This window comes from Notolepis coatsorum (assembly GCF_963971535.1).
Source record: "Notolepis coatsorum genome assembly, chromosome: 9".
Taxonomy (NCBI): domain Eukaryota; kingdom Metazoa; phylum Chordata; class Actinopteri; order Aulopiformes; family Paralepididae; genus Notolepis; species Notolepis coatsorum.
Genome location: NC_140173.1, coordinates 47,248,491 through 47,271,877, shown reverse-complemented (window position 1 = coordinate 47,271,877; position 23,387 = coordinate 47,248,491). Strand labels below are relative to the sequence as shown.

The window sequence follows — 23,387 nt, the reverse complement described above, 5'->3', positions numbered from 1 at the left end:
CCACAGAGCACTGAGCTCACAGCACTGACCTTCACAGAGGAGCCTGCAGAGTTAACTCTTGCAGTCTGGAGGCAGAGAACTAGTATACATTATAATACAAAAATATACATACATATTATACTTTAAACTAAAAAATACATATATGATGTGTGATCAATCAGTGTTTAAGTATATGAGTATTGAATTGTACATGTATATATATGCTATATCTGTTTTCTGTAGAACTTGAACCATTGCAGACATGGTGACGTAATGGGGTTTTTCCCAAAAGAAGTAATCCGAGGAGAGTTCATCCTTGCTGAATTGTGTGTTGATTGGATGGTAGAAATGACATCACGGGGTGCTCCAGTAGCACACCATGTTACCGCGCTGCGTCGCGGGACTCCGTGCTGCGTCACGGATCTGGTTGACTCCGAGTTCGATTCCCGGACTCGCCGTCATTTGCCGAATGTCTCCCCCTGCTCTCTCTCCCGTTTCACCCTACAACTGTCGGTCATGCTTGACCAGAAAAGCGATAAACGCTAAAAAATTAAGTTTAAAAAAAAGAAATGACATCACTGTATTTAGACCAATAGCAAAGAGATCTTGAGCCCTTTATAAGGGCCAACTCGCTGGATCCCAGACGGGATTTTTTTAGCTTGTCAGATTTTAACTTTTTTGACTTCAGACACCAGGCGTATAGGCTATGCTATTTTGGAGAAGAGATGTTGTTTTGTTTTATAATTCTTTTAACTGAATTGGACATTTCCAATACAGTCTCTTTTGTAAACTTGCTTTTTTTCTAATTAAAATAACGTTGTTTAAATACTTATTGAGTTCGTGGACTGCTTTCTACCGCAATGGGCCACGATGCTGGCCGCGCCCTGATTTCCTCTGAGGTGACTATGTCCTGAAATACAGATTGAATCAATTGCTGGTTAATGCTTTTCAGCTAAAGTTATATAAAGGATATATATATACATATGGCAATGTTTGTTGTTTGCGGGTTCCGGTATCTCTGTGTTCGACGGACTCTGTCAAGTTTGTGGGAAACAGATGATCTAGTCACTGCAGGACTGGATGATCGGTGCCACGGACGGATGGGCCTATCGGATTGATAAGGGGTACTGGGGCGTGCAAATAATGATTAAGTGTTAGTACGCTAATATTACACTATTGGCAGTAGTAAAACTTATTAAACGGTGAAGTAATATCATCAGGCTTTCAAATGGGTAGCATTACAGGCCCTTTCGTAAAATGATGATAATAATGATGATAATGATAATAATAATATTATAGCAATTACAGGCCTTTCCTCACAAATGAGGATAGTGGCGGTGATGACGGTGACGTAATATCATCAGGCTTTCAGAGAAGCAGCATTACAGGCATTTCGTAAAATGATGATAATAATGATGGTAATGATTAGGGGTGCACCGATGTATCGGTCGGGTATCGGTATCGGCCGATAAGTGCCTTGTTGACTGCAATCGGCCTGTCGGCCGATAAGCTCGAATGTACCGATGTTAGTAGCCGATAAATTCAGTCGCATCCTGCACAACGCCGGCCCCGCCCCAGTCCCCCCCACACACACACACAAGCTACTGCATCAAAGTTACTACTAAATATTCAACATTCTCTTTTGAGACTCCGCTTCAGACTCTTATCATTTGGCACTAAAAGCTAAACATCGTCACCGATATGGCTGTCCGCAACATGTCATTAATTGTGTACGCGAGGTGGTCGCTCAGTGACGACGCTAACATGAGCTAGGTTAGCTAGCATTAGCTACCGGGAGATGCAAGACTAACGTTACTGGTGAAAATGTAATTTGCGTTGGAATACTCCTTTGCCAACTTGCTGTACTTTGCTTGCAGGTCTGCAGCCATTATTGCTGGATTATGAATAGCCCCAACTTTAGCCAAGGTAACGTTATGGCTAAACCTTTAACAATAGTTAACGCTAGCTTTCGGTTAGCTGTTCAATGCTATTAATAACACAACTCCCCGTCAACACCCTCTCTCGGGAAGATGGCATTTAAGAAAGTATCTGCTGTTAAAATGACAAACATTCGTTTTGTGGCATTAACGTTATATAGTTAGTGTTACACGTTCAATAACAAGCATATTATTTACCCGAAGATAGCAGTAAGCAAGGCATTACTCCGTTAGTCCGTTCATAGCTCAGTTCCATTCCGTTGCTCATTCCGTACCCAACTACCCATTCTGCAATCTGTTAATAAAGTTTTCAACCAGACAAATGTATAGAAAGGCTTTGTTTTATTATAACATTTGTTGCAGTAAAATCATTATGTCTCATTTGGTCATGCTGTGGAGCGCTGGTCGGCGGGCCGGGCAGCTAACGTAGCTACGTTAAGTTTGTTGTGCTCTCGCAAACAGAACAATGGCGGCATGCCCGAAAGTAGAAAATGAATAAACGCTTGCCGATTGGTGGTAAGGACAGCAGGAGGTGGGTGCTAGCGGTGTGGCGTAATTGGCCGAATCGACTGTCAATCAAAATGGTTATATTGCATTGGCTGAGAGCTCTGGTTGAGAGAACAGTATCCATCTGCAGGCCGCCAGACGATACTGGGAGAGCGATAGTGCTACATGCTGGAATTAATACCATAAACATATTTCTTGATGTTTCCTTTTTTTAAGTAAGTAAAGAGGCCTACAAATACAAACATACAAATATACAGTAGTTTCATAAAAAAAAATATATATTACAAAAAAAAATATTAAAAGAAAAATATTAAAAAAAATTACAATACTATACAAATAATACACAAATATCGGTATCGGCCGATTGTGTTACTTGAACAATCGGTATCGGTGGCCAATTTTCATATCGGTGCACCCCTAGTAATGATAATAATAATATTATTGTTATTATAGGCAATAAGAGTTCTCCCAGACATACATTCGGTTTATTACAAACAAAGAAGAGGTTAACAACTCTTCTATGCTTACATTTCATATCAACTGGATATAACTAAACTAGTGACTATGAAGTAAGCTTGACAGAAATAGTAATTGACCCGAGAACTTAGCGAGTTTAGCACCTCGCTGGGGGATATCGGGCGGCCAAAGGGTTATATCTCAAGTAAGAGACATCCCATCGGCTTTCAACACACGCCCACTACGCAAAGCTTGCGCTCTCACATACACACACACACGCACTACTCCAGTTTGGACAGTTTTTAATGGCTGGGTATCATGATACTTTACTAGTATCTGTGTATTATGCAACTCTATCCACCACATCCCTATCAACCAATTATTGGTTACATTGTGAAATGTATACACTCTGGCACTTTCAGCTCATTCTGGATAAAACGATGAATCAGTAAAGTTAGCTTAACCCTTTCACTACCACACTACAGAAGGATAACCTTTCACTACCACACTACAGACTATTAACCGTCTGTAGTGTGGTAGTGAAAGGGTTAACCGTCTGTAGTGTGGTAGTGAAAGGGTTAACATTCTGCAGTGTGGTAGTGAAAGGGTTAACCCTTTGTCGTGTGGCAGTGAAAGGGTTAACACGCGAGACAGCCCTTACCTACAACCTTTAATTCTAGACAGAAGGAACTCTGCCCCGCCTTGTTGCTGGCGATGCACGTGTACGTGCCGGCGTCGTTCTGCGTCAGAGGGTCAATGACCAGGGAGTGGATCCCGTTCTCCCTCACCAGCATCTTGTGCAGCAGGTCTGGATAGATGGGCCTCCCGTTCACCAGCCACATGATCTCTGGGTTGGGCAGGCCGCTCACCTGGGGAACAGAGAGGCGTGAACACGGCTTCTGCTGTGGCTCCTGACTGCAACTTGTTCCTGTTCGCGGACGACTCGGGCCCTGCTGGTCTCTGACAGGGACAAGTTGCAGGTTGAAAAAGCCCTCAGCTCTGAACTTGGCAGAATCTGCACCTGGCTCGCTGATAACAAACTTTCACTATACCTGGGTAAAACGGAATCCATTCTCTTTGGATCAAATAGCAAACTCAGCAAGGCCAATGGCTTCTCAGTTACAGTGGGTGACAATATTGTCACATGGAAAGATGAAATTACCTACCTGGGTTCCATCCTAGAGGTAAATCTTTCCTGTGACAAAATGGCAACCAATGTAATCAAAAAATGCAACCAACGAACAAGATTTTTGTACAGGATCAGGAGCACTCATTCAAGGTTTCTACGACTATGCTTGCACCTCATGGTAACAAAGCACCTCAAAGGCCCTAAAAACAAGGCTACAAACATCACAAAACAAACTGGTCAGACTACTGCTTGGCCTTACTCCTGCCCATTTTGACAATCTAGGATGGCTTAGAGTAGACGACAGAGTACAGCAATTTGCAATGGGCCTGGTCTACAAGATACACTACACCACTAAGATACCCATGTACATGTCGAAATACTTCCTAAAGGTCAGTGAAGTCCACGACCACAACACCAGAGGGAGTTCCACAAATCACATTCAACCAAGATTCTGCTCAAACAAGGGACTAAACACGTTTCGCAATTATGCCACAATAATGTGGAACACCCTACCCACAGCCGTAAAGGAATGTGAATCCCTACCCTCCTTCAAAACCGCTCTCAAAGAGCACCTACGGGTGGCTGCAATTAGAAACTGGCCCCGGTAAATGTCAAAATCACCCACCCACCCAACCCCCTCCAATGTACAGTTTCTTCCCCTTCGGATGTATATATTTTGTTATGATCTCTTTTTCTTACACAGTACCGTATATTTGTATGTCTTAGTTGTATGTCATAAATGTCTTGATGAATTTAAAATGGAGGACCCTTATGTAAACAAGACGAAAGTATTTTTCTGGTCTTCATCCTCTTAGCAGCTGTTCGTATTGAGCTGTACTTTATTGTACCCATTCTGCAATCTGTTAATAAAGTTTTCAATCAATCCAGAGATGATCACCACTTTTTTTTTTAAGATTCAGATTCCTTTATTGTCACTTATTTCAGTACTTTACAGCAAGAACAGTGAAATTCTATTTATTGTGGTCCCTCGACCATAGCAGCTTCTATCTTATAAGATTCTTAATAATAAAATAAGATAATAAATACAATACATTTAGCATAGAATGAAATAAGATTACTAAAATAAAGATGACTATATACATTTTAAATAAAAAAGATGGCTATGCACTGCACTGGAAACTATGAATGAATGAATGAATGAATTTTTATTCACACACACACGATACATTTTACATGCGAGTATCCTCATGTGATAACATGTCACAAATTGTGTGCATGTGCCAGGTCTCCCAAGAAGCTATTTAAAGCTTTTGGAGGGAGCCTGAACACAGATACAAACAGAATATGAACAAACAAAACAATAACAAATAAACAAAAACAAACAAACAAAAACAAACAAACAAAAACAAAAAAATACAACGTGGGTAGGTTTACACACCTACCTACTAACTGACATATAACAGAGATACATAATACAGACAATTTTATTCCTAAGTTATAATTTTAATTAGAGATATGATTTTATCAGTTCCTCTTTCAGTGATTTTTTAAAGGTTTTAAAGGTATTAGTCATTTTTAGATTTTCATCAAGCTTGTTCCAGATCTGTGGACCCCTGCATGCTATGCTTAGGCTAGCACAATTTAGCCTTCTCCTCTTGCCAGATATAAGATGCTTGTTTCTTGTGTTGTGGATGTGCAGTGGTTGGCAGACTGGGACAAGCTCAGACAGTCTGTGATTCATGTTGTTGACAACTTGATACATAATTGATGCGTTTTGATGAATGTTAAATTCAGCGAGCCTCAGGAGACCAAAGCGATGGAAAAGAGGCTTTGAGGGCGCTCGATACCCGGACCATGACAGCACTCGTAGTACCCTCTTTTGTAGGCTTTCTAGTTTTTTGAGATGGCTGGGGTATGTGTTGCACCATATGACGTTACAGTAATTAATGAGGGGTTCAAACAGGGTTTTGTATAAAGTGAGAAGGGCAGGCAAGGGAAGAAAATGACGTATTTTGCAGAATAAGCCAACATATTTGGACAGTTTTGTTTGTAGGTATTTTATGTGGCATTTGAAGTTGAGTGACTCATCGATGATGACCCCCAGGAATTTTGTGGACGCCACTCTTGACAGCTCCTTTCCATTTATTTTTATGCACATGTGATGTGTGTGCATCCGATTTGAGTGGAAGACAATAAAGTTTGTTTTGCTGAGATTTAGTGATAACTTGTTGCATTTGAACCAGGTGTCCACCTTTTGTAGTTCTGTATTGAGTAGATCTTGTAGCTTGAGTGGATTTTTATGTGACAGAAACAAATTAGTGTCATCAGCGAATATAACTTTGTGCAGAAGTACAGATGAGTTGACAAAGTCATTTATATAGAGAATAAATAGTAAAGGCCCTAGAATTGACCCCTGGGGGACCCCATATTTGATGTCCATTTTTATTGATTTGTGATTTTTTATATCGACGTACTGTTGCCTACCATGTAAATAGCTACTGAACCAGTTGAGAGCCAGACCCCTTATGCCATAATGGTGTAGTTTCCCAAGTAGAATGGTGAAGTCAATGGTGTCAAAAGCCTTTGATAGATCCAGGAAAACGCCCACCCCACAATCACCCTGATCAATGGCATCATGTATTTTTTCTATTAGGTCTAATATTGCCATGTTTGTAGTTCTTTTTTTCCTGAAGCCGTATTGTGAATTGGTGAGTATATCTAGCTTGGTGGTGTATTCGCTTAATCTATTGTACACAACTCTCTCTGTTACGAAGGATCAGATTAAACCGAATATATATATTTATTGATTGATATATATTGCATAATATTTGTATATCGTTTGATATCCCTTGTATATTCCTTGTACATATACACGGAATATCCCTTTAGCCTAGTACAGACCATAATATTTCATTCTCCTATTGGACAGCGGTCCACAGGCGCCATAGCCATACCTCCAAGGTCTGGTTCAAAGTCACCGCCGGGGACTTGCCTGGACATGAACGGCTGGTAATACGGATATTGGACGGTAATTATTAATACTATTTTTGTCACCTGATTTATATATGGGTATTATTCTCCCAATTTTGATGTTTTTTGGCACCACACCATGTAGTAAGGACAAATTAATACAGTGAGCGAGTGGTCCGACTATAATATTGGCTATGGCTATTAGGATTTTGCTGCATATTCCATCAGCACCGGCTGTGCGAGTGTCCTTCATCTTCATGATAATGTTGAATAGTTCATCATGGTCAGTTGGTTTCATGAAAAAAGAGTTAATATAGTTACCTGATAAATACTGTTTAAAAGACACACCCCCGGGATGGCTAATTTTATTCGCCAGGTCTTCACCAATGGATGCAAAGTAGGTATTGAATTTATCAGAGAGATCCTGCTGTGACATGTTTGCAGGGTCAGGGAGCACTGATGCTTTTTTGTCCCTGTTTAGTACTTTATTTAGAACTGACCATGTCCTTTTTGAATCACCCTGTGATGCTATTACCTGATCAGTATAATGATCACATTTGCTTTTCCTTATTAGATGAGTGAGTTTATTTCTATATAGATTGTATTTGTTTCTATTATTTATACTAGGCTTCTTAAGATAATGTTTGTAGAGTTTATTTTTGTGTTTAATTGATGTTAAGATGCCCTTTGTAAGCCAGGGGTTCTGGTCATTTTTAGTGCTCATGACAGTCTTCTCAGGAATGGTGTTATGGATGGAGTCTGTTATTTCCAATATCAGACTGTCATATGCAGTATCAGGATCAGAGGCATCATATACATTTTTCCACCCTTTGGTCTCCAGGCTTCCATATAGTTGCTGCAGGGTTCTGTCATTTATTACTTTAATTGTTGTCTTACAAGGAGGGGGTGCAAGTTCACTGGCAAGATTTAGAGACAACATGACAGGGAAGTGATCAGTTATATCAGTTAGGATCACTCCCGACTCCAGCTTGGTGTTTTGGATGTTGGTGATGATGTTATCAATGATAGACTTGGATGAGTGTGTTATTCTAGTGAATATGTTTATAGTTGTGAAGAAGGAGGAAGAGTGCAGTGTATTAATGAAATAATTTTTTATAGAATCATCCTTGGAGATGTCTATGTTAAAATCTCCCATTAGAATACAGTTGTTGTTTTTTATGTTTAATGAATGAAGGGTTTCCTCTAACTTGTTCCTAAAGACATCCAAGTTTGTGTCTGGGGGGCGATATATTACTCCAACAGTGAAGTTTTTCCCATTTTTTCCATTTATATCAATGAAGAGAGAATCAGAGCCGTCATCAAAGTCAACCATGTCACAAACATTTGCTTGTATACTGGTATTCACGTAAAGACACACTCCTCCACCTATTTTCCCAATTCTGTTTTTATGGAAGAAAGTATAGCCATCAAGATTGAGGATATCGGTGAACGACCTGTCATTTAGCCAAGTTTCACTGCAACCAATTATATCAAATTTACAGCCAGAAATAGAAAGTAATGATACAAGGTCAGTATGGTGTTTACAGAGGCTTCTAATATTGAGGTGCACTAGTGAAAGGGTGTTTTCGTTATTGAAACAATCGAGATGCTCAGGGTCATATTGCTTGCAGGTGATATTTCCACCATCAAGACAGCAGCGATGGACATTATCTCCATCATCACTCAAGCCAAAGAAGCCCATAAAAAAGGGAAATTTTTTCACATATCGTTGAGTAAAAATGACCTATGGTATTTAGAAATGTAACAGTATAAGAACCAGGCGTTCTATAAATGTAACACAAGAATATTCTTCCCTGCCGCGCACTCATGCTCTCCCTCCCGCATCTAGTCGCCCTTTCGCGGTGCCCAAGTGATAGTATGATGTTCCTCTTTTCCATAAAAAAGTCAAGATTCCACGCAAGAGTCATTTTGGTTATTTCAGAGAAAAGAAGGATGTTGAGAAAAACAAGTCTGCAGTACGCAAGAAACAGTTTTGGCATTCCAGAGGATAGAAGGACGTTGAGAAAGTTAAGTCTGCAGCACGCAAGAAACATTTTAGTCATTTCAGAGAAAATAAGGACGTTGATCCTACCATTTTCACGGTTGTATGGTGTCATTGGAATTTGTCAAACTCTTCCATATTTCTGATGACCAAAACTTTTGCGTTGTCTAGGATTCATTCATTCTCGTTTTTATGTATTACCTTGTTTTTTTTTTTTTTTTTGCTGGGCAGTGTTTTCATTTTGTATTGATTTGTTATGTCCATGTTGTGTTAAAGTGTCTTTTTTGTTGTTTTCATTTTGTATTCTATTGCACATTTGCTCTTCATACTGTATGGCCTGTATACATAAAGGGGAAGAGTTGAACAGAAGAGAAATACATTTTTGTCCATGTATGAAAAGTGCTATGTAGATAGTTATTCATATTTATTATTATTATACTGTAAAACATGTATCCATTGAAATGTCTAAGTTGTCCTTTCGAGAATAAATAAAGGTTTGAATTAAATTGTAGTGGACATTCTCAAAATAAATGGCTTAACTTAAGTTCAATAATGCTATATTAGCTAGCTAGCTTAGCTGGTTGATGATGGCTAGGTTTGCACTTGCTAACATTACAACTGTAGTAGGAATCGCAGTGCAAAGGGTAAAGCAGACACTCACACTGTCAGGGGTCAGTTCCCATCCAGATGTTTTTGTGTGTTAAGAGGACTTGAATATCAGTACCGACCTTATAGTCTAGTCTAGAGGACTTGAATACCAGTACCGACCTTACAGTCTAGTCTAGAGGACTTGAATACCAGTACCGACCAACGGATCACGACCTTAACGCGGTGGGGCAGTTTGTGCGTCTCAATGACCCCTAGAGCTATGTCGGCAGGAGTCTTGTACTCCTAGCAGGGTGAATGAATGAATGAATGAAAACTTTATTTAACAGATTGCAGAATGGGTACAATACAGTACGGCTCAATACATACAATTGTTAAGGGGATGCAGACCTGAGAAAGACGTGTGTCTTGTTTCCATCAGGGTCCCCCATTTTCAATTCATATAGACATATATGACATACATGACATACAGATAGTCAGTACTGCTACATCTATACATTTATGACATACCAGATTTGCAAATACAGTACTTTTTGTGATACAGAAGGAGTCAAGAAAAGGGAGTATATACATTTGACGTAGAAACTGTACATTGGAGGAGGTTGGGTGGGGGGGGTTGGGTACATTGGGATATTGACAACCATACTGGGTAATTTACATTGGAGGTGGTTGGGGGGGGGGGGGGGGGGGGCGGGGGGCACACTGTATAAACAAGTAACACTGTACATTGAGGGGGGGGGGGAGGAGACACTGTACAAACAAACACAATTGTACATTGAACTATTGACAAAACCATACTAGGTAAATGACTGTACATTGGAGGGGGTTGGGTTAGGATATTTACAGGGGCCAGTGTTGAATTGCAGTCTCCCGTAGGTGTCCCTTGAGAGAGGTTTTGAAAGTGGGTAGTGATCCACATTCCTTTACAGCTTTGGGTAGGGCGTTCCACATTGATGTGGCATAATTGCGAAACGTGTTTAGTCCCTTATTTGAGCCGAATCTGGGTTTAACATGATTTGTGGAGCTCCCTCTGGTGTTGTGATCGTGGTATTCACTGACCTTTGGGAAGTATTTTGACATGTACATGGGTACCTTGGTCGTGTAGTGTATCTTGTAGACCAGGCCCATTGCAAGTTGTTGTACTCTGTCGTCTACTCTAAGCCATCCTAGGTTGTCAAAGTGGGCAGGGGTGAGGTGGGTTCTAGGAGTAAGGTCAAGCAGTAGTCTGACCAGTTTGTTTTGAGATGTTTGTAATTTTGTTTTTAGCGCCTTTGAGGTGCTTTGGTACCATGAGGTGCAAGCATAGTCGTAGTACCCCTGAATGAGTGCTCCTGCCAGAGTCTTCAGGGTGTTCTTGTTTACCAGAGAGGAGATCCGGTACAAGAATCGAGTTCGTTGGTTGACTTTTTTTATTACATTGGATGCCATTTTGTCACAGGAGAGATTAGCCTCTAGGATGGAACCCAGGTAGGTAATTTCATCTTTCCTTGTGACAATATTGTCACCCACTGTAACTGAGAAGCCGTCGGTCTTGCTGAGTTTGTTATTTGAACCGAAGAGAATGGACTCTGTTTTGCCCATGTGTAATGATAGTTTGTTATCAGCGAGCCATATGCAGATTCTGCCTAGTTCCGAGCTGAGGGTTTTTTCAACCTGTAACTTGTTCTTGTCAGAGACCAGCAGGGCTGAGTCGTCCGCAAACAGGAACAAGTTGCAGTCACAAGCTGACGACATGTCATTTGCATAAATTAGGAACAGTAGCGGGTCACCCATTAGTTACCTGGGATGTTAAGCTAAGAAGTCTGCTAAGAAGGATATATTATTTATTATTATTATTTTATTTCATTGTGTTTTTAGCCCTAGTTGCACTTTTGTTGCAACCCCAGTTATCCCATTAGTTTCCCCAAACTTACTGTCGGTCTGTTATGTTAAGCTAAGAAGTCTGCTAAGAGCCCGGAAAATGAGCTGTGCCCACAGGAAGCAGAGATGGAGGGTGTGACAGAAATAATCGTTAGATTAGTCGACTAATCGAAAAAATAATCGACAGATTAGTCGACTACCAAAATAATCATTAGTTGCAGCCCTAATGGAATCCCAGAGAAGATTGTTCAGATAGTGAAAATATTCTATGAAGACTTCCAGTGTGCAGTAGAAGACCAAGGAGAAATATGTGCGTGGTTTAACATAAACAGCGGTGTCAAACAAGGATGCAACATGTCAGGTTTTTTATTCTTAATGATCATGGATTGGATAATGAGAAGAACAGTTGGACAAGGCGAGAATGGAATCAGATGGAAGTTGACATCAAAACTCGACAATCTGGATTTTGCAGATGATGTAGCATTACTCTCCTCTACCAAACACCAAATCCAGGAAAAAACGACAAGAATGGAGAGAGAAGCCAGACGAGTGGGACTCAAGATTAACACCGGAAAGACAAAACATGAGAATTAATGCAAGAAACCATGACAAAATCAACATCAAGACCAAGAGATTGAGGATGTAGACCAATTCACATACTTGGGAGCCACCATCTGTAAAGAGGGAGGAGGTATGAAAGACCTAAAGAACAGACTCTCCAAAGCAAGAGGTGCATTCATCAAACTCAAACATATCTGGTACTCCAACAGCATCTCAAGAAGAACAAAGCTGAGATTGTACAAAACACTGGTTGTGCCAGTCCTACTGTATGGATGTGAAACATGGAAGATGAACAACGGAGACAACAAATCAGTCGACGTGTTCCATAACAGATGCCTCAGAAGAATCCTCAGAATCCAGTGGCAAGACCGCATCAGCACCGTAGAGCTACTAGAAAGAGCCGACATGAAGCCGTTGAGCAAGGAAGTGAAGTGGCGAAGATGGAAGATGATAGGACACATACTGAGGCAAGACCACACCAATGACTGCAACATATCAATGACTTGGGCACCAGAAGGGAAAAGAAGAAAAGGAAGACCAAAGACTACCTGGAGACGCACAGTAGAGAAAGAAAGAAAAGAGGCAGGGTGGAGCTCATGGCCTGAAGCAAGAACAATGGCAGCTGACCGGGAGAAGTGGAAACGCTCTGTGAAGGCCTTATGTGCCACGCCCACTAGGCACAAAGTGGATAGGTAACAGGTAACAACCGACCTTACAGTCTAGTCTAGAGGACTTTAATACCAGTACTGACCTTACATTCTAGTCTAGAGGACTTGAATACCATCACCGACCTTACAGTCTAGTCTAGACGAGGACTTGAATACCATCACCGACCTTACAGTCTAGTCTAGATGAGGACTTGAATACCATCACCGACCTTACAGTCTAGTCTAGAGGACTTGAATACCAGTACCGACCTTACAGTCTAGTCTAGAGGACTTTAATACCAGTACTGACCTTACAGTCTAGTCTAAAGGACTTGAATACCAGTACCGACCTTACAGTCTAGTCTAGAGGACTTGAATACCAGTACCGACCTTACAGTCTAGTCTAGACTAGGACTTGAATACCAGTACCGACCTTACAGTCTAGTCTAGAGGACTTTAATACCAGTACCTACCTTACAGTCTAGTCTACAGAGTCTTCCCTCATGGGCCACCATGTCCCCTGGAGCCTGGAGGAAGTGAGGTCGGAAAAAGCACTCCTGGGTCTGTTCCCCCTCTTCCACCTCTTGAATGCGGGCTCGCACCCTGCAAACGTGAATGGAGTAAATCAGCGTGAGCTACTATGTGCATCATGCAACATGAGGAGATTTGAACGTTATTGTGTCAGTTTGCGACATTTCTTGTGGGCCCGTCTGATCCACATATCGTGCTGTATATACCGTATATATATATTTATTGTTACCATATATATATATATATATTAAGGATGTCAAAGTTAACGCGGTATTAACGCGTTATCGCCCGATTCTATTAACGCCACTATTTTTTTAACTCACGATTAACTCTTAAGATTTTTTTATTATTTTTTTTTACTAGACTTCACTCAGGTGTATTATTGATGCTCTCATTGATACTATGTTTGTTTCTGAAGTGTGTGTGTGTGTGTGTGTGTGTGTGTGTGTGTGTGTGTGTGTGTGTGTGTGTGTGATATAGAGAGAGAGGGGGGTGAGAGAGATGAGGAAGGGGCAAGAGAGAAAGAGAGCTGGGAGAGTGTGTGTGTGTGAGAGAAGGGGGGTGTGTGATTAATCAGCCCTTGTGTGGGTGAATGTAACAAGTTCCTAAGGTTTTCTTTCCCCTATTATTTCATGCACACTTTATTCATTGTTTTAAATTATTATTTTCTTTTAAGTTATTTTGTGCATCACTCTGTTTTGAATTTGATGCAAATTTGCAATGCATGAGGGTCATCCTTTTGTGTTAAATGGCTGCATAAAGCAAGCATTTGTTGACTCGCATGTTGATAAGAGTATTAAAACTTGGAACTTGAAAAAGATCCGTTTAAGGTAGAAAAAAGAGAAAAAAACGATTAATTTGCTATTAATCGCGAGTTAACTACGGACAATCATGCGATTAATCGAGTTAAATATTTTAATCGATTGACAGCACTAATATATATATATATAAATATATACACTATCTATCCACATCTGTCTGTACATACTTGCATATCATCTGTATATTATATCTTATATCTATCTGTACATATCCCCTATCCTACTGGCTGCTTGCCACCAGTATGACTTACTACCATAGTGTCTTGTACAATAATGCCGTATATACCGTATATATATATATATTTATTCTTACCGTATATATATCTATCCACATTTGTCTGTACAGATCTGCATATCATCCTTTTTACATATCTGTAGATACTATATATATATCTGTACATATCCCTTACTAGTTACAGCCAGTATGACTTACTATACCATAGTGTCTTTATACCCGTATCACTGTACATATTAATACTACAACTCTGTACATACATCGGATTAGCACTACACTCAGTAGTACTAATTTATATATTTTATACCCAGTTTAATCACCTGTACATTGTATATTACTATTCTATTCTTAGCTTTCCCATACTCTGAATGATATAAAAACATGTTCCACTTTAAATACATTTAAAAGCAAGCTTAAAAAAGAACTACAGATCCTGTAGTCTTAGTATCCTTGTGTATTTGTGAGTAGTCTTTTTTTTCAAAATGTTCAACATTATAATTGTTGTATAATGCTGTATTGTATGTATCTGTGTGTATGAGAGAGGGATATGTGCATGTGTGTTTGCGCATAATGTGTGTGTGTGTGTGGGGGGGGGGTTCTGTGTAGTTATTCTATGGTAGGTTTAAGAGGGGGGGGGGGGGGGGTCGCTTATAAGTCCTTGGGCTTTTTGACCTTTCCTGCACATTTGAACTGTTCTTCTTTTACTTCTTTTTATTCCAGAATGTATGTTTGTAAGTGCAAATAACAAACAAACAAAGATGTAGGGAACTGCGAATCTGGATTCACACTGTAGCCTAATTGCCCTGCGCTCTGGAGCTGTGAACCAGCTGTGAACCAGCTGGCTCCCCCTGCTGGAGAGAGAGAATCTCACGCCTGCGGCGCACGCTGCACACCGTCCCCCGCTCACCTCTGAGAGTGAATAGGTGTCATCCGGTTTCGGACAGGACCCGTTTGGACGATCAGGTGACCGGAGCAGCTGATTCGTCCCTGGTGGAAATCAAACAGCCAATCAGATTTGGCGAACTGGGAAACGGATATCGACAAGAGCGCCGAGAGCAACGAGGCCAAGTTTGGTCGCAAAAGAGCCGCCGGGCTTAACCTTTCACTACCAAAACTACAGAAGGTTAACCTTTCACTACCACACTACAGACGGTTAACCGTCTGTAGTGTGGTAGTGTAAGGGTTAACCTTCTGTAGTGTGGTAGTGAAAGGGTTAACCCTTTGTTGTGTGGCAGTGAAAGGGTTAACCTTCTGTATTGTCCCAGTGAAAGGGTTAACCATTTTGTAGTGTGGTAGTGAAAGGGTTAATGCACATGTGGTGGAAAATCTAACTATAAACAGTTATGAAATGTACTTTCATAATAATAGTTACATGAATGTTCTGGTTTAAAATAATAATGATATAGTCTGGGTGTTTATGTAGGCCTGATGTACGTGGATGTTTAAAAGCCCACGCATTATGACAAAGTCAGGATGGTCCGACAAGAGAGCTTAAGTAGAATAAGGGAGATGCGGTGATGATACAGAAGCCTTTTAACCAACGGTAGACACGGATCAATATGTAGAAAACATGTAATGATTCAGTGTTTTGCCAGTTCTTCAACAAACAGTACAGTATCTTTGGCATCATGATGAGTCACTATGAATTGAAAATGGGGGACCCTGATGTAAACAAGACAAACGTCTTTCTCTGGTCTTCATGCAATTGTGTGTATTGAGCCGTACTGTATTGTACCCATTCTGCAATCTGTTAATAAAGTTTTCAATTAATCATTCATTCATTCATTCATGATTACCTGTGGATTAGACACCATGACGGTGTAGTTTCCGTCGTCGTCGTTGTCGGTGATGGCTATGTGTAAGGCACAGGTCCCATCCCCTTCTCTGATCTTCTTGTAGTGGTCGTTCTTCCTCAAGATCTGTTTACCATCCTTGAACCAGTAAACCTAAAAGAGACGCAAGCAATCAGTCGAATACCAAGGATTAGATTTCTACATTTGAATACCAAGGATTAGATTTCTACATTTGAATACCAAGGATTCGATTTCTACATTTGAATACCAATGATTCGATTTCTACATTTTAATACCAAGGATTAAATTTCTACATTTGAATAACAAGGGTTAAATTTCTACATTTTAATACCAAGGATTCAATTTCTACATTTTAATACTAAGGATTTAATTTCTACATTTTAATACCAAGGATTCAATTTTGACCTTGCCCACAGAGTTGGGTTTGATTGACTTTTCAATTAAATTAATTCAGGAAGTGGATTTTAGTTCCCTTCTCACCTTAGGGACGGGGATCACTACTTTACAGAATGACCCTCAACTCCTAGTTGCCTTCTCACCTTAGGGACGGGGATCACTACTTTACAGAATGACCCTCGACCCCTAGTTCCCTTCTGACCTTGGGGACAGGGATCACTACTTTACAGAATGACCCTCGACCCCTAGTTCCCTTCTCACCTTAGAGACGGGGATCACTACTTTACAGAATGACCCTCGACCCCTAGTTCCCTTCTCACCTTAGGGACGGGGATGACTACTTTACAGAATGACCCTCGACCCCTAGTTCCCTTCTCACATTGGGTATGATGATCCCCACTACTTTATAACCCCTAGTTCCCTTCTCACCTTGGGGATGGGGATTCCCACTACTTTACAGGTAAAGGTGACAGGCACGCCCTCCATGGCTCTGAAGTTCTTGAGCTTCTTGTCGAAGATGGGGGCGATGCACTTCCCCGTGGGGATCGCGTCGTGATGGACCTCGTCGTCCGACTCCTCCACAGGCGTGCGCTCCAAGCGGAACTCTATTTCACTCATAAGCCTCTGCTCAAAGTTGGACAATCTATACTCCTGAAAAAGGAAGACCACTGTATAACAATAATCGCCAGGGTCACCCCCACATCACCAGGCCGACCGTCTCTCTTTGTGCTTACATCACTTTAGGATTATTAAAATAAAATCCAGATCAGATATTGAAATAAAACGAGTATGTAGCTATAACAAAATGCAAACATAACATACTGAGATAAGAAATTAAATGGTAGGCTATTCAATCAACGATATGCCTTGCAGCACAACCAAAAACACTGGTATTCTTTTAAAGCAACAATCTATAACTTGTACCTTGAAATCAAAAGGTACAGATTGTGGCTTTAAAGCAATATTTGACAACGGTAGAACATTGTTTACAGCCACATACGTCTATGGGAGCTCAGGAGCAGTCAAGTGGCACCATGGTACATGATTTACACAATAGCCGGTTACAAATGGTAAAACTGAAATTACCGTCAAACTACCATGATCCTTTTTTGCAAGCGAAGGTCTTTATGAATAGAATAAACAAGGAATAAATGGGTCTGGGTGAATAATCGAGTTTCAATTATGATTTTGGCTTCCTGCGATCATGAAAACAAGATAAAACTATTATTTAGTAGTTTGCAGTAGGTTGTGGCAGTGAGTGCACTATAACATAGTTGGTGATATTAATTTGTATTTATTATTTTTATATATTATTGTTTGTTTTATCATTCACTTATTTATTTATTATCATTTATATTTTGTTTTTCATTTCAATTATATTTAAAGTTCAAAAGGCATTGTGTTAAAAAGAAACACCAGTGTTAAAGTTCAATAAACGCACATGACGTTTCTCAAATCAATGAGTAGTAGTGTTTAAATAATCGGGATTTCAATATCAATCAAAGATAATCGTGATTATGATTTTTGCCATAATCAAGCAGCCCTAGGAATAAATGGTCTGAACTGCTTGAATTTCTTCAACCAATCACGATCATCTGGGGCGGTGCTAAACTGGAGGGATGGGGGACAGTGCAGAATAGACTGGAAGAAAGAGAGGAGGATTTCTACTGAGATAGTCGGCAAACGGGAGACCCACTACATCCAGTATTACCTCAATACTGGTTATTTGAAAACAGACAAAATCACTTCTTCAAAAGGTATGACTCTGGATACATAATGAAATATTATCATCTGGGTCTACTTTGAAGTATGATTTTTTGTTTAATGTTTTCAAAATGGGAGTGACGGTGATATATTGGCGTTTGGCCATTCACTGAACAAACTATTTTGGAGGTATGAGTGGAGAAAAATGTAAAAGAAATGTTCTTACCAAAGTCAAATATTGCTTAAAACCATTCCATGGCAAGGCTCATGCAGTAGCATTCATCTGAACTAGAACAATTTAAAAATATGTATATTCAAATAATATTTGAATGGTCCTACTAAAGAACATGCAGCAGTGGTTGAGGGTAAAACAGAGAACAGAAGAAATTGGACTTTACGGATGTCGGAAAATATCGGTTAAAATTCATTTTTTTACATTTATTTAACCTTTATTTACCCAGGCAAGCAAGTAAGAACAGATTCTGATTTTATTTATTGTCAAAAGTATGCATAATGTTGTGTTAATTCCATGACAAGAGATATGTAATGTTAATTACCTGAAATTATTCCGTTTTTTGGGGGGAGAAACCCTGCATACCGGTATATCGGTATCGGTTGATATCGGTATCGGAAATTAAGAGTTGGACAATATCGGTATAGGTAAAAAAGCCAATATCAAGCATCCCTAACATTAACCCAAAACATTGATGAGTACCAAAGAGTTAAAGGAACACGCCAACTTTTTGGGAAATTCGCTTATTTGCCATCTACCCTGGAGTTAGAGAAGCAGATACCTACCATTTTCTTCTCTGTGCATGCATTAGGCTTAGGGAACAGCCGCACCGTTAGCCTAGCTTAGCGTCAATCACTGGAAGTAGGTGTGCCAGTGTAGCCTAGTTCCCAACAGTCACGAAATACACTCCAAATACAACTCCAAAACGTTCCTGTGTATTTACCACGGAGATTTCTTTATTTTTTTATAATTAGACATTTTAGATATATACTCAGAATATTTTTTTGCCGAACCACTGCTGCCTGGGCGCAGTGATTTAATCACCTCAAAAGCCCAGTTTTTCGGCAAACATTTTTTCAGAGTATATCTGCTTAGAAAACGAAAATGTAAAAATTTTAAATTATTTCTCCGTGGTAAATAGTACACAGGTAACAACATGTTTACAGGAAAGTTTTGGAGTTGTATTTGGAGTGTATTTCGTGACTGTTGGGAACTAGGCTACACTGGCACACCTACTTCCAGTGAATGACGCTAAGCTAGGCTAACGGTGCGGCTGTTCCCTAAGACGAAGAAAAGGGAATGTATCTGCTTGTCTAACTCCAGGGTAGATGGCAAATTAGCTAATTTCCCAAAAAGTTGGCGTGTTCCTTTAAGTATCAACCAAATGTCATTCCTATCTGTTCTTATGCTAATTCAAAAAAGCTAAACTTCAACAGACTGGACAGCTGTTGGAGGAATGTTGCGAGTGTGACGACCCTCTCCGTTTCTCTAGTTCTCTCACTCTCTCTCTAGTTCTCTCACTCTCTCTCTAGTTATCTCACTCTCTCTCTCTCTCTCTCTCTCTCTCTAGTTCTCTCACTCTCTGTTTCTCTAGTTCTCTCACTCTCTCTAGTTCTCTCACTCTGTTTCTCTAGATCTCTCACTCTCTATCTCTCTCTCTCTGTTTCTCTAGTTATCTCACTCTCTATCTATCTACTTCTCTCACTCTGTTTCTCTAGTTCTCTCACTCTGTTTCTCTAGTTCTCTCACTCGGTTTCTCTAGTTCTCTCACTCGGTTTCTCTAGTTCTCTCACTCGGTTTCTCTAGTTCTCTCACTCTCTCTCTAGTTCTCTCATTCTCTGTTTCTCTAGTTCTCTCACTCTCTGTTTCTCTAGTTCTCTCACTCTCTGTTTCTCTAGTTCTCTCACTCTCTGTTTCTCTAGTTCTCTCACTCTGTTTCTCTAGTTCTCTCACTCTGTTTCTCTAGTTCTCTCACTCCGTTTCTCTAGTTCTCTCACTCTCATCTCTCACTGTTTCTCTAGTTCTCTCACACTCTGTCTCTCTAGTTCTCTCACTCGGTGTCTCTCTAGATATCTCAGTTGTTCCGTCTTACAGGAGTACCAGCATTAAGAGGTCTGTCCGTCCGTCAGGGTTGGTTGGTTGCACCCAAACAGGGAGTGGCCTAAGGATATAAAAATGGCTACTATCCTACGACATTCACACATGTGTCGAGTTGTTGAGTTGAGTGTAGAGAATGAGGATGATGTAATATTGACTTGTTGAGAAGATATCTGACAATGGATGTAACTCAGGGTACTAGCTGGACTAGCAATGGAAGACCTCAGTGGAGGAACTATGAAATGAGTTGACAGGACAGACTGGACGATTAGCTGAATTTCATAACTCACGTTGTCAGAGTTTTTACATTTGGGCATAACTGAAGCCGACGTTAAAGCGATAATGTGTAATCGTGGTTCCTGCATCTGTGATTTCAATACATATCCCACGAGTGTCTTTGCTCTGTCGCATCTGTAGTGGTTTTGTTTTTGCATGCAGACTCATCTGCAGAGCGAAGTCTTGGTGGTGGAGGTGGCTGTGTATTTGTTTTCCACTGTTGCAGAAAGTACCCCACGTTCTGTGCACAAAAAAGAAACGATCACGTCTCGTTCGTTCTAGGCATAAGTGAGGTATCGCGAGTGGGCTGACCAGGCCGGTAACGCCAGACCATTTGAGGCTACAGCAGCAAAAGTGAGTGATGTGTTGAAGCATCGTGGTCTCTGTTCTGTACACGCTCCAGAACTTGATTAACAGAAAAGTTACACATTGTCGCTTTAACTTCGGCTTATTATATTTATGTTCCGAATATCTGATTACTAATGTTTTTCTGATTATTCATGCATGTGATATATTAGTTAACAAAAGCATAGTGCTTTGATTAGAGATATTAATTAACAATGGTGATTCAATAAGTATATGAGAGTATCTATAACACCGTAACCCATACAGCCTTGGAGAGCAAAGCGGTGCTGCGGCGCTTAGGAGTGAGGAAGGGCCAAGTACGTCTGTTAGAATAATTGGGTGTCTACATTTATGTCTGTACATATATGTTAGTTTGAATAATTGAGTGTCTCCAATTTGTATGTAGTCTATTCCAATAATTGCTGTCTCTAATTTGACTATATGTATGTTTGTTCAAATAATTGAAAAATCTTACAAATAAAGATGTAAAAAAAGGAGTGAGGAAGGGCCTTGTACCTCGTCATAGTTCATGACAGTAGCAGGAATGTTTGATCCAAGGGGTCTGCTCGCTGTTTTCCCCTCATAGATCGGCTTCTATGAGAGGACAGGGACGGATGATGATGATCAGCGACATTGACACACACGCACACACACAGTGATGGATGGTATACAAACGCAGGCTCACACATTATTACCACTGATCGGTGGCAATGTGTGATTTGTATGCGTGTTAATTCTACGTATTACATGGGCGCACACGGTCATGAGAGAATATGAATAAATGAATGATTGACAGAGGAGTGTTAAATGAAGACTTTGATGAAGAGAAGTTCCTCATCGCCTCAGAGTCCTTGCACTATACATCCTGTGTGGCTGTGGGTCACTGATGTGTTAGAGTGCAGTCCAACACATCAGCTAGCTGATCATTCATTTAGTTGCACATTCGGACATTAGTCTAACATCTGGTCCAGCAAGTGAACTAAAAGGCTTCAGTAGGGAAGTGCAGAGGTGGAGGCTGCCTAGTACCTGTTGGTGTTCAAAGCCTGTGCTGTTGTCTCTGAAGCGAAGCTTCTTCTCCATGTCGTGGAGGAGGCTTTCCTTGTTGTCTCGGATGTCTCCATCTGACAACAGCCGGCTCCTAGGGGTCTTCCTCAGCATGCCTTGTTGAGGTCTGAACCCAAATGTAATGAAAGCTATTAGAACATCTACCTGGGGGCGGCTAGGTGGTGCAGTGGGCAAGGCGCTCACCACCAATGCAGGAGATGCTGGGCTCGAGCCCAGCTCTCCGCATTGCTATCAGCTTGGCTGGTCGTTCATACTAATACATTTGGCAGTATTAGGGGGTGGGAAGCTGATGGGTGGGGATCGGACGTTGTGAACAGCGACTCCTACATGTCGGTTGGTGCGCCTGCGCAGCAGAATCAGGAAGCGACGGGGGCGGCGTGCCCTCCAAAACGCAGACCCCTGACGCTGAGAGATTGCGCTGTGCAGGTGAAAAGATGCGACTGCTGCTACCTCGAGTACCGGAGGGGACATGTGATGTAAGGCTTAGTCCACATTGCAGCCGGCTTGTGGGAGGCATGGCCTAACAACGTTCGAGACAGGGGAGGGTAGAATTGGACAATACGAAATTGGGATGAGAGAAAAAATGGAAAAATGAGAGAAAAAGTAGATAAAAAAAAAGAACATCTATCCACTATCAATTTAATTAAATGAAATTAAATACAATTAAATGTAATACAATTTAATTACATGTAATTGAATTAAATGTAATTACATGACATTGTATGAAATTGAATGTAATTAAATTGTATTAAATTAAATGTAATGACATTTTATTAAATGTAATTAAATATAATTAAATTGTATTAAATTAAATGTACCGGTAATTAAATTGTATTAAATGTAATTAAATGAATTTTGAATTAAATGTAATGAAATGAAATTGTATTAAATTAAATGTTATTAAATGTAATGAAATTTAATTAAAAAAAAAAGATTATGTAATTAGGGCTGGGCGATAAAACGATAACGATAATTATCACGATATATTTTTCCTCGTCGATATGAAACGTGGTCGATAATTATTAAAATTTATTTTATTATTTGTATTGTGACATGCAACAGGGCAGCTTTCAGTGGAGAGACGTGTCTTTCTTGCCTGCAACTTAAAGTAATGGCTTTGCTTGTCCAAATGACAATACTGACCAAATTGAGATTTATTTTTCTCTTGTCCATTTATTTAGTTTGCTTTCTAATTTAAAATACAGTTTGAAACCGTCTGTACACAGTAGGCTATGTGTGCTAGCAGAGCTAGTCTCCAGTCACGAGTCACGGTGCACATGTGCAGTGGTTTGTCCACCAAAAAAGCACCAAAAGATAGAAAATAAACTAGCAGAGCCAGAACGGTTCAACTCCCCTGGAGCCACAGCCACTTTTTTTTGGTACTTTCGCTTTCAAACCAGCTGCAGCCTGAGAACTGGAGTGTGAGGGGCTGTAACACTAAAGATGGCGGCAACGACAAAGAATTGCTGCAAAAT

General features: G+C 40.3%; 1 protein-coding gene across 1 annotated transcript in view; it reads right to left on the bottom strand.

The window, feature by feature from the left end:
* The window catches only part of mypn (myopalladin), a gene marked incomplete at both ends in the record, with an annotated part of 95,931 nt that overhangs the window by 6,505 nt on the left and 66,039 nt on the right, over positions 1 to 23,387 (bottom strand). Inside the window, 7 exons of the mRNA XM_084321859.1 lie at positions 3,541 to 3,748; positions 13,089 to 13,218; positions 15,110 to 15,189; positions 15,999 to 16,148; positions 16,842 to 17,063; positions 21,364 to 21,441; positions 21,874 to 22,018. Of these exons, the coding sequence (XP_084177985.1) occupies positions 3,541 to 3,748; positions 13,089 to 13,218; positions 15,110 to 15,189; positions 15,999 to 16,148; positions 16,842 to 17,063; positions 21,364 to 21,441; positions 21,874 to 22,018 (1,013 nt within the window). The remainder of the gene's footprint in view (positions 1 to 3,540; positions 3,749 to 13,088; positions 13,219 to 15,109; positions 15,190 to 15,998; positions 16,149 to 16,841; positions 17,064 to 21,363; positions 21,442 to 21,873; positions 22,019 to 23,387) is intronic.